General features: G+C 43.7%; 4 protein-coding genes and 1 non-coding gene across 12 annotated transcripts in view; all 5 read right to left on the bottom strand.

Annotated features, from left to right (window-relative positions):
• actn4 (actinin, alpha 4) overlaps positions 1 to 7,905 on the bottom strand; it is a 52,382-nt gene extending 44,477 nt beyond the window's left edge. For 5 of the 8 annotated variants that reach the window (XR_004615895.1, XM_034605064.1, XM_034605059.1 and 2 more), the window contains exon 1: positions 7,524 to 7,905. Coding sequence is in view for 7 of the 8 variants with exons in the window: in XM_034605064.1 (XP_034460955.1) it covers positions 7,524 to 7,649 (126 nt within the window). In the remaining variant the exon portion in view is untranslated. The remainder of the gene's footprint in view (positions 1 to 7,523) is intronic. The other 3 variants (XM_034605062.1, XM_034605060.1, XM_034605061.1) reach the window with 2 other exon arrangements.
• Positions 1 to 14,387, bottom strand: part of LOC117773272 (spectrin beta chain, non-erythrocytic 1-like) — a 750,817-nt gene that overhangs the window by 355,894 nt on the left and 380,536 nt on the right. The window lies entirely within an intron of this gene.
• si:ch211-14c7.2 overlaps positions 4,327 to 14,387 on the bottom strand; it is a 432,059-nt gene continuing 421,998 nt past the window's right edge. Inside the window, exon 8 of the mRNA XM_034605057.1 lies at positions 4,327 to 4,358. The gene's annotated coding sequence lies outside the window, so the exon portion shown is untranslated. The remainder of the gene's footprint in view (positions 4,359 to 14,387) is intronic.
• Positions 11,515 to 14,387, bottom strand: part of zgc:85932 (uncharacterized protein LOC405875 homolog) — a 15,174-nt gene continuing 12,301 nt past the window's right edge. Inside the window, exons 17-20 of the mRNA XM_034605084.1 lie at positions 13,846 to 13,924; positions 12,890 to 13,006; positions 12,444 to 12,502; positions 11,515 to 12,341 (exon numbers count right to left, since the gene is read on the bottom strand). Of these exons, the coding sequence (XP_034460975.1) occupies positions 12,315 to 12,341; positions 12,444 to 12,502; positions 12,890 to 13,006; positions 13,846 to 13,924 (282 nt within the window). The 3' untranslated portion in view covers positions 11,515 to 12,314. The remainder of the gene's footprint in view (positions 12,342 to 12,443; positions 12,503 to 12,889; positions 13,007 to 13,845; positions 13,925 to 14,387) is intronic.
• On the bottom strand, positions 13,113 to 13,185 carry trnak-uuu. Its single transcript has one exon. It is a non-coding gene; the product is annotated as a tRNA-Lys (tRNA).

A 14,387-nucleotide genomic window follows, 5' to 3' on the forward strand; every position in this document is an offset into this window, starting at 1 on the left:
AGAGCGGGGGGGGGGGGGGGGTAGACCTCAATTTCAAACTGCAGGCATCACCCCATGCCCAAAACCCATAATGTAAGGGTAGCCCCCACCCTTCAGACACATAAACACAGGCATTTAAACACACACACCTAAACACACATGCCTTTCTTCTGCTGCTGTCCTACAAACAACCCCCAACCGACTTCCCTAAAACACTGCGTCTGCATTGGAGGATTTGTATTGTCCCACAATCAGTGCAGTCGCAATCTCTCTGCTCAGACACACACATGTTGTCTTACGCTGCTTTCAATATGGACTGAAGAGTGGACACTTTCCTGAAATGGGTTCTTTCTTGGGTCGTGCACCCTCCCTCCACAAAATGTCATGGAAGTTCATTCATTCGTTTTTACACAATCCTGCGAACCAACAGCAAATTAAAACATAACCTCCTTCGTGGAGGTCATGATGTAGATCTATCATATGGTCTCTGGATACAAAGAAAGGCAAGTGGATCAAATGTGCAAAGAAAAGTCAGTATGTTCCCTTAAACCCTTTGTTGAGGATACACCCGGGGACATGTGAACGAGGGGGGTGTCTGAGCTTCAAGCTAAAACCATCAACAAGAATATTGGCAGCCAACCAGAAGGAAATTCTTGGTCCTTGTTGTTGCCAATTTCAATTCATCAGGAGGAAATGCCATTTACTAATCCTCATTACTGCACACAATAGCCTAGAAGTGAGCATGTGAACAGCCACCGTGAGTGAGAGAGTTAAAAGTTATAATCAGACAGGAACTGCATCCAGGGATCTGCGGCTGCTCTGACATTCGAACGCACCCGAGTCCTCGCTGTCCCAAAATGCAACGCACACACAAAGAGAGTGGGAGAGAAACAGACCGTGAAGAAATCTCTTTGAAAGAGAAACACATTAGGCTTCAGCACCTCGACACACAGGCCTACAACCGACCTATGTCAATAACCGCTCAGGGGCTACACGGTAGCTACGATCCCTCACAACTGATTGGACCATGTGTTCACCGTCTGCAGCTCCGTATCTGCGCTCGGCTCTTTGAACTCGCCCGCCACACGGGAAGCAAGCTTTTTCTGCACACAAATATTTGGAGCAACGATTGGCGCCGCAACATCCGCCACATTGAAACAGGCTGGAAATTAAAGCACCCCCCCCTCGGTGAGTGAACACCCTCTGCCCCAGAGGAGGATTCTCCCTCTTGACTCCACCACATCGGCCACATCTGCAATCCTGCAAACCCCCAAAGCAAAAAACAAAAAAAACAGGATACCCCGCCCCCCTTTAGTAAAAGGTCACCTCCCACAAGCCGGGCAGGCTATAATGGGCCACCAAAGGAATGTCTCCCCCTGCATGCTCTCTCACCGCCATCAAACGCAGAACAGAGAGAAAGACAGCGAGGGAGGGGGCGACCGAGAGGGGTTACATTCCTCGCGGCTCTGTCCTCTCACTGCCTGTCTGCTTGACTGACTGGTTCGTTGTTTAGGTCCACAAGCTGATTCTGGATGGCGGTCACAGCTGAGGTGGAGGGCTTTCCCACAGCTGACCTGGAATCAGCTGGCGGTGAGGGAATGACCCAAGACTTCCATTATCTCACGTTCCCAAAATACTCAGAGAAAAATGCAGTTAGGAAAAACTGCTTACTGAAGTAATTGTCTCAGCAGATCTACAGGCTCAGTTCAGCTATATTGGATGTTCTACTTTTTTTTTTTTTTAAAAGAGGAAGAAATGTGTTAGATTTTCCCCTTCGTTCTATATTCTTGTATTTCCTCTGAAAATAATTTTGGAAAACCATGATCATCAAAAAGATCTGATTTCAGGTGTCTGAGCCGGCAACCACACAGTCTTTGTTCAGACTGCAGGTTCAAGTGGACCAAATCTGTTTTTGCTCGCATGCGACTCAGGTATTTTTTCATGATAGCGCGAACAAAAGAAGTCGCATTGAATCTGGTCTTTTCCAATTCGGGCCACTTTCATATGTGGTCCACAGTATCTCCCAATAATTATCTATCCTGTGGCCTGTGAATGAACTTTGTGGGGAAGACTAGGTCCAAATCTAACACAGCTTGGATCCGTGCAACCTTTACGTCACTCTAGAGCAGTAATCGCCATTTTATGTGTGTTTGGAGTGACACTCCTGTTCAAGCCAAACTTGAGGGCTCGTACCGCAACCAACTTGCGTTTGACAACAACTTGTACATGGAACCGTACACACGGACTTCAGAGGCCTCAATGATGTTAATTTCAGAAAGGCCTGCGACGTAAAGTAGTATGTCTCGTTATTCTTTTGTTCATGCGGGTCAGTACAGGACTGTGACCAGTTCACAATGGAATCTGATACAGGCCCCAGTTAAGAAATAGCATGAAACCAAAAGATCTGATCTAAAAAATGAATGAGCACGAGGGCTTTAAGTGTGAATGTAGGTTTATATCAAGAAGAGAGAGAAGATGATAATCCTGTGGAGTGGATCCAAGCTGAATAAACTTAATGTCCATCAAGAGGCCGCAACACAATGCAAAAGTGTGTGTGGTGATTACAACTTTAATTACAACTGCCCTCATTCAAGAGTAATTTCCTCTTGTTCACCACATCCCGTTCAGGTTGGTCCAGCGACACAGCCAATCACACACGAAAAGACAGACAATCAATCAAAGCGTTTGTTTCTGTCGGTTGTTCTCTACAAATGGACCATTGTCCATTGTTGTTCAGCAAACAGCCAATTTACTCAACCTTCCTCAAACGTTTTCAGCTCCCTTCTGGTTTTTAAATGTTTTGGAACAGGAAGTAGGCTGGGATCGGAAAAAAAGTGACATGGCAGCTTGTTATGCAGCCAGATCTAAGCCAATGTAGTAATGACCGCAGGATGTATTCTTTGGTCCATTTGTCCTGGCAAAATGTCCCTCGCAGCTCGTCCTGAGCCAACCCAGGCCATCTGAACCGGCTCCGCCTGCCTGCCAGCCAGCCACACAGAAAGCATGTGAAAGTGGGCGCCAAAAGAACAAACTAACATTGTGTCCAGCTGCCCACCTTGGGCACTGGCGGAGGAAGAGGAGGCCGAATACAAACAAATTCCTGATGCTTACTTTGAGACATCGAAAAACATGTTTACTCTGACATCAGGCTACAGAAAAAAGTTATTTAATTTGTGACAGACCCAAATGTAGGTGTGATTAAAGCATGCAGTGTATATAAAGATGGAGGACATGAGGGCTACTGAAAGTGAAGCCAGCGCTTATCGATCATCCCCTAGTGGCTGGCTGCAGTATAGGTTATAAATCGTGCCTCCTCGCTGTTAGCAGATGTGACATGCATCAAACTAAAAACTCAAAGTACACATTGAATGAATGTTTCTCAAAGATGGTGTCTTTGATTTTAGGAAGTTTTAATCACATTGATGTTTCTAATAATTTGGTTTTAATAAGTTAGTTGATGATATAAAAGTGAAATGTCATGATTGACAGCTGAAACTGAGTCTCGATTGGGACCTTGATACCGTGGTTCCACTCCATGATCATGACCGCACAAACACAAATGACGTCAAACGCACAAGATGGCCGTGTTGGTTTCCGAGATATTGCTACTTTATTTCTGGATAGGGGCAGGAAAGGTTTATGGTTTACAGAAGTTTAAAGTATGAATGGAACTTAGTGACTATACTCAACACAAGAGAAATATTATCCCAAGCTACGTCAAATCCTCTCATTCACCCTCCCATATTTCCAGCAGTGAGTTGAGCTGTGAGTCAGTGTAACAGTCCAGCTTCAGTCACTGCAGTGCAAACAGAATGAGACACTGGCTGCATAGGAAAATGAGGGCAGATCAAACACCAGTCAGTAACCACAACTGATTGTGACACAGTAACACAACTGACTTGTGAGAAATGTTGCACGATTAGTGCCACACGCTAATGATACAATCTAAGACCAGAGAATGAGATTATTAACGCCGACGTGAATCCACAGTTTAACTTCTCAGTCTTTCTTTTGGTTTCCTGCAAACACCAGAACTGATTTGCCTGCTCAACTTAGGCCACTCACTCTGCATTAGCTGCAACCGTTAATCTAGAGTTTGATCTGTTTTGTGAATTAACCCAGCTCCACTGCATCAGAGGGGAACAGCCGAACAAGTGCTGGTGTGTCACCTTGACAAATGCTGCAGACTGTTCCAGGCCCTTTGGCTCGTGCACTTTACTGCCTCCTTGTTAGCTCATCCACCCATCTCGCTCCCTTTCACTCTGAATCATGACATGAGAAATATGTGCAGCCAAACTGTCGCTAGGAAGCAGGATGTACAATAAAACCTCTGATTGCGGCGCTGCGCACTGTGACATGTTGGAACCTGTGGTGGATCCCTGAGCACAGAGAGTTAATAACATGTTTGTCGGGGGGGAGAAGCTTCTTCTGTAACAAACTGACGTTAACTGGACTCTGCTTGGCTCAGTCCAGCTGCTCTAGGGTGTTGAGAAATGTTGCTCAAAATGGACAAATGGAAACAAACCACAAGGACAAACTCTGCTTCTGTGAGAGAAACACAAACTCACACTGGCCAAACGTCTTGTATTAGAAGAAGGTTACATCCACACAACTACATTTCTGTTTGAAAATGCAGACCCTTTGCTACAGCTACGCCTGGCATCCACACTACTCCGGAGTTTTAGACCCGATACATCAGCCTCGGCTACCAGCAAATGCTTCATGTTTACAATGGCACATGCCCAGTGTACTTGAGTGGTCATGTTATATGCATGTTCAGCCTTGTTTGTATGGATGAGGATGAGGCCTGTCCATGCAGATCACTTTTCTACACAAACAGATCAAGTCCAAATGTTTCATGGTCCTTGTGGCTCCATTAGATAACATGTAAACTATGTACCTACAGTGTTCTGAGTTCAAATGTGAAGGGAGGCCTTTGTCACATGACCTCTCTCTGCCTCCTTCATCAGATCACCCCCCCTCCTCTCTCTCTCTCTCTCTCTCACTGTGGACAACAAAAAGGCAACAATGCAAAAAAAAATCCTGAGGACGGCCATCTTTCCCCCTCTCGTATTACTCAACATTTTCAATGTGCAGAAGTCAGCATGATGGAAAAACCTGCCACTGACAAACTGCTCCCGTTTGTGACTTTACAGACTCGCCCCTCTCTCACTGCACAGGGACAAACCCATTCCCACACTCATTATATCCACTTCTCTCTTGATATTTCTGCGAGAGGCGTTTGCTCCCCTTTTGCGCAATAACTGGCACAGTGAGCGTGAATACACCGCAGGAATTTGCCCTTGGTTCCCCCCCCCCCCCGCCTCACTGCGACCGGCGCAGCTCAAGCTTTCCAGAGGGACACGTCCCCGGCTTGTTCTCTCCCCAGTCAACTAAACACCTATCAGCAGCCACTGATGAGGGGAGATGTGGGAATGTGGAGGAGTGGACCTCAGCCCAGGTTTGCACAACAATCCTCATTCTGTTAATGATTGTACGGATATGCTCTCCTACTTTGACCTCTGGGATCCATGGACAAATACGACTAACAGTGGAGCAACTGGCATCAGGTGCCAACGGAGGACTGGAGCCGCAGAGGTTTGACGTTAAGCAGGTGTAAGAATGTGTGATGAATATGCTGAGTAGCTTTATAAAAATGCACAATTCAATGCTTGGCATGCTGTCACACCACTAGAAAGTATGCCAGTCATCTGGAGAATTAGTGAAAAGGCTAGGGTGCGTAGCCTGGTTAGCGCACACACACACACACACATAAAAACACACCCTCTAGATCATTCCACACTGTCAAGTAATGGTTCTTTAAATTGCCCTTCGTTATACTGTCTCCACGCCCTTATGAGAATTTAGAACGTTAAAAACTGATGTAAGAGGGGTTTACGGTTTTAAGACACATCCCTGTAGTTATGAGGGAACATGTGATGTAAATATCACATCATAACTTCCTCTATTTCCTATTTGGAGCATACAAGGTCTTTTTAAATGGGTCTATATTTTGAGAGACGCTCATTCAGCTTGGCAGCCGCCTAAAGGGGGTAACTGGGTAAAAAAAAAAAAAACGAGGTCACCTTTGTCTAGTAAATTTTAGTGGATGACTTTTATTGCCATCCTTGGGGGGGAAACTGTGCACAGGTAGCAAAGTGGTGCAACACCCATTGGCAACAATCTCAGCCAGGCTGCGTCTATTACCAAAAACATGTCAAGCAGAAAAGTGGTGGATGACGTTGATGAGGATGTAATTATTATGGAAGAAGCAGTGGAGATGATAGCAGGTAGCATTAGGCCAAACCCACAGAAAACTGCAGAGCTTGATGAACATGTTGCCGAGTGGTTTGGTGTCTGAACAGAAAACAGAAACATGGAAGAGGTTTGAACACACATTTCTGTTTAAAATTGGTTCTGAACCTGAAAAGGTGCTTCAGGTTTTCATGTTCGAACCATGATGGTATCAGTGGGTGTGTCCTGTTTGACTGGTTGGGAAAGGAGGAAGGAGGAAACCACTAAGGAGGCATGTCAGAAACTGTCTACCAACGGTTCAAACCCTCCCAGGTAATCAAGTGCAATCCACTATCTTACATCTAGTTTACTTCTGTTGTGCAGCGTTCTCCATTTCTGACAAATCTTTGATTAAAGCGGTTCCACTGGAAACTGGCGGTAACTGTCTGGTTCACTGGGAAACACAGACGTTCCAGCGATCCTGAGCAGAACCAGTTGGAGGGTTCTGCCACAGGAGGACTCGTCTGTACAGAGGTGACGCTCACAGGATTTTTCAAATGCTTTTAAAATAGCTGCCATGCTTCGAATACTCTGAGGCTCGAAAAAGTTGCGAACTATGTCAGGAATTCCACAAGCGGACCGTGAGTTTCAATGACTGTGTTTCCCTGGTGATTTTCCATCCTGAGAATTGAACCTCTGAATAAAAGATGATGAACCACGAATGCTTCAAGGTTAAATTGTCGGTATATCGGCCCCGGAGCACCGTGGTATCGGTTCGGTTTCCCAGCCTCGCCTCGGTGAGTCGTATCGGCCTTCAGCCCGCGGCCAGGCAGGCACACACAAGTGGGACAGGGAGCGTGATGACGCCCTAAAGCCTCCGCACACAAACACTACATCAAATCTGCACTATCACATTTTGGAATTTTTTTTTTTTTTTTTACAACAATGTGGCGCCGTGTTTCCGCTCAGGCAGGAGGAGGAAGAGGAGGAAGAGGAGGGAAAGTACCGGGAGAAGAATCACCTTTAACAGAGAAAGGGCAGCAGCGAAAAAAGGGGAGACAGACACAATCCAGCAGTTTTCATGGAGAGAGAGAGGAATGAGAGAAAGACCCAGAGAGGGGGGGACAGGCTGCGGCTGAGGGGGGGAGTGGGTGATAGAAAGTGGGGCACTGGTGCAGCTGCAGGCCCGTCCTCTGACCTCCACTCCCCGTCCCAGCCATTTTTCTTTCATGCCCTGCCGCCGCCGCCTCCTCTCAGCCCGGCTACACTCGGCCCCAGCTGGGCCCCGACTCCTCCGCGGCTGTCCTTACCTTCCGCTGCTGCTTCTCCCAGGCCGGGTCCAGCAGAAGGTCCCGGTCCCAATCGTTCTCTTGCTCCATGTAGACTTGAACACCGCCGAACGATGACTGGTTATTAGCAGCGTGGTAATCTACCATGTCAGCCTAGCCAAGCTGAGTGCGCGGCGGACAGTCTGTCAGAGGTTGGTGGGAGGAAATAAAAAAAAAAATGGGGGGGAAAACCGTGACGTCCCAAGTGAAAGAGGCGGTACGGGGAGGGGTTCGCGGCCGGGGCGAGGAGTCCGCGTTCGGTCGCCGCTTCCAGCCGTGAGAGCGCGTCTCCGAGTGATGCCGAGCCGGTGTGCGAGTGCGAGGTTCCCCGGTGCTGCTGCCGCCGCTGCCGGGAGGAGAAGAGCTGCTCGGTGCGGCTGCTGGGAGGAACCGGGAGGAACCGGCCGGAACCACAAGCTGCCGGCGGCCCGCACACAGGGTTCCGGCCCGGCCCTTCAAAATAACACACATGGGTTTAAAGTGCACTGACCCCACAACAACACAACACAACACACACACAGGGTTTCTCTGCTGTCATCAAACCATTCATTCTGATTTCTATTCAAGACACAATATATCCAACCATAAAGAAAAAGTTCCAACCCCCCCCCCCCCCCCCCCCCATTACAATCTTAATTTCTTTATCTTTAACTATAGTCACAATATCAATGATAATTGGAATCTATAATTTTACATTGCACTATTGTGTATTATTTAATCATTGTAATCACAACAATTATTATAATTGCCATCAATAATTATTCATTTTATTTCACTCCGCCTTCCTTGACACCCAAGGAGATAAATAAACACGTGAAGGATTAAAGTAAAATCAAATGTTAGATTAGAAGAGACATTTTCATTTCATCTTTTTTTCATAAAACATCAGACGAGACAAGAAAATATAGTTCATACAAATAAATGACCTGTATTAGTATTTAGTATTTGTAAAGAAATTGCATAACTTGGATTTGTTTATTTATTTCGAACATAAAATATACATGTACATTAAAACAAAGAAAGAACAGTAAATAATAAACAGACTTTCAATGAGAAACATACATCAACAATTAATAAACAAATTATGTAGCTGTCATAAAGTAAACTGCCTTAAGGATCAATAAAATATGAATAAATAAAACTTACTCGAAATATAAAATACAAACATCTTTCTCTAAAATATCTCAGTGGATTTTTTTTATGAATGAAATACTTAACTCTACACTTGAGATCTCTTATGTAAATAGATTTATTTTCTGTGAATCCTCACAGCTCTGGTGTTTTATTTTGAAGGTGTCCTCGCGTGTTTCCGGTTATAAACCTGGTGATTTGTGTTGTTCGGGTCCAGACACCTCATTAATATTCATGCACCATTTGGACTGAGCTGCTGAGACAATGAAACTTAATCAATCCTAAATATTAAATATATATTCACTTAAACTTCTCTGACAAAAAGAAAATATCAACTTGAAAAAATACTTTATTGTTACACACAAATTAATTAAATTGTGTTTGTATTACTTGTTAACTTTATTTAATTAGTTAACAAGTGTATTTTTTCTGTGTTTGAATTCACAACTAACCAATTTGTAAACTGTGCGGCTGTGTTTTACAACTTTAATTTTCCTCTTTATGCTCAGAACTCAGCCTGAAGTCAAGGAAGTAGAATAACATGTGTGTTTAAAATAAAATTTAGCAGAGTAAGAATTCAATTTGTTAATGATTTTAGAACAGACGTACAACCTGTAGTTGACCTCTCTGATCGTCCCAGGTTTATGTTTTTGGACCAGAAGATTCCGAATTTATATTTCTGGGTCAATTTCACTTTTTAAAACATTTTCCTTGTAAAATATTAAATAATGCCCAGTGTCCCAGCCTCAAAACGATATGAAGTGACCTGAGCAGGTGAAATCAGTCTTTGTTAGATTATTGGTGTGCAGCCTGTGAACATCAGGGGGTCATGAACCAAACGCTTTCGAGCCACTGACCCGGGGGACTGACATCATAAAGAGCCTGAGCTGCAGCAGCATCCATTACTCCTGGTTTGGAGGGTTACCGTCCCGTCTGCAGGAGCCACCTTCAGAAGTAGGTCATGCTCAGGCTGTCTTGGTCGATTAGTGTCACCACAGCCCAGAGCAGCATATACACTCCGGCCCTGATACTGTCATGTGATGCCATACAGTGCGGCCACTCTGTGATTGGTCACCACAGGCCCGGGTCATAATTGCAGCCTGGTCTGGGCTCATTAGCAGGAACAAGAGACGTATGAATAGATTGTTTTTCTATCTATTTAAGGAGGGACACACACAAACACCAGAGAAACACATTCTCATTGTCCAGATTTTACAAGAACATCGAGACTTAGGTTCCCACAACATGATTAACACCAAGACCAAACACACACTGCTGATCAGCACGTCCTTTTCCCAACTGAGGGCACAGCTTCTATCTTCTATCCAATTAGATAAGACGTTGCCCAGATTGTCACTAAACTTAGCCTGAGACAGAAACACACACACTCCCCATTCCCCTTATCCTGACCTGAAACTAAGTTTAAACCCTGAACCAGCTCTTTAAAGTTGTGTCAGAAAGTGAGAACTGACTGGAATGTCTTTACTTTCCCATGACATCCTCACTCCAACGGTTTAAACCTCAAACTGGTCCTCACAGAATGTACACACACACACACACACACACACACACACACACACACACACACACACACACACACAACCTCTGGTATGTGTATCTCAGACTGTTCTCAGTGTAAAGAACGATGCTGGAAGACGGATATTTACACATACCAGACTTTAGTAAAGAGCAGAGGATCATTTCTGAAAATATCCACTGTGGTCGGGGGGGGGGGGGGGGGGGGGGGGGGGGGGGGGGGGGGGGGGGGGGGGGGGGGGGGGGTGTCACTGTCGAGACCGACCCCGGTGAAAAACTGCACAGAGACACTACAGCCTCTTCATCAATCATCTGTATAGATTTAAAATGTTAAACCACAGAACCGGCAACATGATGTAAATGAGTTCAAGTCTCTCAGGTCTCATGACTCAAGCGACCTTCACATTCACGTGTACAGATGGTTCCTTTTAATCAAGTGAGTTTTAACATTAAAGAAGGAGCCCTGACTTTATCTCTTTATTTCTGATTTGTTATCATTGTTTCTTTTATTCTGAAGGCCAATCGGCTCTTTGGGATTTAATCCATAGGTAAAATGTGGCCAAAGTTATTTTACACAGTCGCCATTTCTTTTTTGTCCGCCAATTTTACATAGAGAGAGTTAATATGGTTTTGCCTATTAAATTTTGAATAATCTTAATGTTACTGTAGCAGCCAACGTACAGTAGAGTATAACATCATTATAATGCATATTCTTATGAACTATATTATATTATGCCACAATTACAGTATGAAACACAATAATCGACATGTACCTAAGAGCTAGAGAAGTAATGGATTAAAAAGCATGAAACGTAAATTAAAAGCAGTTTTCTTATCAGGTTCGACTCTCAGCTCCTCCTATCTGCATTCTGAAGTGTCCTTGAGCAAGGCACTGAGTTTTAATTAACCATTTAGGGACTGTCACTGGTTGTTTTCCACTTAAGCTTTAAGGCCTTCACAGTAATAAAGCTGCTGAAACATAGACTGTAAATAAACATGGACCACGTGGATGGATGTTTGGTTTTAATTGGTTTTATTTATGATATAAAAACAGGCTGAAACGTCATAATTGACAGCTGAGACTGACTCGTGATTCGTTAAACGCTCCATCCACCGATCTCTACACTGCACAGACTCTGACTCCAGATGACTTCTTCTCAAATATTTTTAGAACATTATCACAAAGGAAAACAGATGAGAAAAACACACCAGACTTGTAAAATTAAAAAAAGGACCAAAACCTAACAATTCCCACAAATAACCTAGAATACCAATGTCACCTAGAATCCAAGAGTAATGCCTCTTTTTCAACTTTACTTTAGAGTAATGTAGTCTATGTACAATTTGACACTGCGTTATTTAATAGTATTTATTAAGATCATTTAAACCTTTATTCCAAATGTCGAACCAAAGTTCTTTCTTTATATCATTGGAATTTACCCGTCACAGATCTTGTAAAACATCATATATAAACAAAACTGTTTCCACTATATCATTTTTTTTATTCAAGGTATAATCGGAGGAGATGTGTTTTTAGTCTGCGATGGAAGATGTGTAGACTTTCTGCAGGACAGCAGTCAGTCTATGAAATGATCAGTTAAATACATGATGAACTACTGGGTATGAAAATGAGACCATTGATAAGAGTCAGTTTTCATGTTGAACAGCGATTAATTAATATCATTAATTAGTTTGGAAGTTTGTTGTTATTTGGAGTCAAATGTTCTAAATTCAGGCTCAGACATGATGTCAACATCTTAAAGTTTCATCCCTGAGATCACCGAGGCTACGTCTGCTCAAAAGTCACCGACACAGTGAATCATGCACTTCACTGACATCACAGCAGCACGTCCGTGTTTGACCTTTGACCCCGGTTGTTTCCATGACTGGAGAGAGACGTTTCCGTGACTATACGATGACTCCGTACATGAGGGGGAACTAAAGGCACAATATGTCCTTGTCTGCCTCGTGTTCCTGTCCCTGAACTACACTTGACATCGTTCATATACACAAATACAACAGAAATCACACATTGAGATCGAGCAGTGAAAAGAAAATCAACAAAGAGCTGAGTGAGTCCTGGTGAGTGTGTCTGAGTGGAGCAGGTCAGTTGTACATGGTCATGTGGAGCCACTGGAACCAGAGAGAGAACATGGAGTTGTTTATTTTCAGTTCTGTTTTAATAAAAGAGGTGTAGAAGGAGTCTGGCTGGTGGAGATGTATCTGTGTTCATACCCGTTTGTAGCTGACTGCTATCGTCCCCATTCCTGCCACGTCGTACGCTTGGAATTTCTCTGTGAAAGAGGAAACAACAACAGTTGACATGAACGTTTCTGTGGAACTCTTCTTGTGTGTGAGTTTACTGTCGGGACACTTTGCATTAGTTTCTGCTGACTGACGATAAAGATCAGCTGCAGAGACCTTTCACAAATGTTCCTGTTTCCATCTTCTCCTTCTGCATCAAGCGTCGTCTCTGCACGTTTCTCCTCCCATCTGTTTCCCACGCCTCCTCTGTCACCTCCCCCTCCCTCCCCTGCCGCTCTTCACTTCCTCTCCTCATTTTGCATCGTTTTGTAAATTCAAACATGTTGTGATTATTATGGATGATTTGAACATGTTATTGTTTCTGCAGCTTCTCCTGAGACAACGAGCCGTGTGTGTTCCTGCCTCTCCTCCCTTACGTATCATGCTCTCCAGTTTCATCACCAGGTACAAGAAGCCGGGGTAACTGACGGTCATGTCTGGCTCAGTGTATCTCAGGCCAACCAGCTGCATCACCAGGTCGTCCACCGTGATTCCTGCAGCACAAACACACAAGATTTCCTCTTTTATTCAAAGAGAAGCTCGAACATACGACTGTGTGATCACAGCAGAAGTAAGAACTTCCTATTTCAAAACGTCTATCGCCTGAACAGGGACTTGAACCCTGGACCCTCAGATTAAAAGTCTGATGCTCTACCGACTGAGCTATCCAGGCTCTGAAAGCTGAGATTTCATCCGCAGAAAAAAAAAAACACAAATTATAATGTGACATGTTGAGGCTTCATCAGTGTCTGACTGTTTGTTCACTGTCATGGTTTATGATAATCCTCCTACTGGTGTTTTACTTCCTTATTAGAAGTGAGTCCAATGTATTTACTTTACTACATGTTACTGCCTCTCTCTCTCTCTCTCTCTCTCTCTCTCATGTCGCTGTACACATTGTTATCCACTCTCTGGATCCTGTGTTGGATTTAATCTAAACTGTAGCATTGTTTAATAACTTATTTTAATATAACTTTACTTCATATGAATTAGAGCTTTGAGCGTATTTGACAACTAAATCTCCGAGTTAATGTTCTCTGACACTTTAAAAAGTTAGTTTAGGATGTTAAAATGATTGTAATGTGTGTCAACATAAAGTAAATCAGGTCGGATGCTGATTCTTTATCTAATTCTAACACCTCAGTATTATATGCGACTCTATATTTGTTGTTAAAGGCCAAGGAGGAGGTGACGAGAGGTGGTTTGACTCCCCCTATTGGTCACGTAACAGATGTAGAGCCTGAATCTATCAGACATGTTTTAACACATGAAACCTGTAAACACAGCAGAGAGACATTTAAAGTGTGAGTGAATCCTGGATGAATGAACGTACCTGCAGCCTTCAGAGCTGGAGCCACCTCCTGATACTCCAGACGCTTCGTTTTGTTCTTGTCAAACACCAGGAAGATGTCCTGAGGAGAAATACACACCGCGCATGAACAACTGCACATGCTCTGACATCATAAAGTTCAATTCAACGATGGAAACCTGTAAAACAGTTTTGGTAACGACACATCGTAAGCACTTTTTCCATCTGAGAACAAATGAATACAGTTATTAACCAGTGTTCAATACAAACAAGCATAGTGACTGCCCTCTACTGGTTGAAACCTGGCTATTGCAGTTGAATTTTTCTATTGGCTGATGTGAAGACAGTCAACCACCGCCTCCTTACCATGTATTTAGTTAAGCACTTGTTTAGATAAGTGCTAGACAAATAAAGTTATTATTATTACTACAACACACGTGGTGGGGATGACTGTGTGTCACTTTTGATTTGTTGGACATTTTATGTAAGAGCTACAAAGATATTCATGGTAATTATTGCTTTACAACTATTTGAACCTTAGCCCTTAAACTAATGTTACATTACCA

The sequence above is a fragment of the Hippoglossus hippoglossus genome, chromosome 13 (assembly GCF_009819705.1).
Source record: "Hippoglossus hippoglossus isolate fHipHip1 chromosome 13, fHipHip1.pri, whole genome shotgun sequence".
Classification (NCBI taxonomy): Eukaryota; Metazoa; Chordata; class Actinopteri; order Pleuronectiformes; family Pleuronectidae; genus Hippoglossus; species Hippoglossus hippoglossus.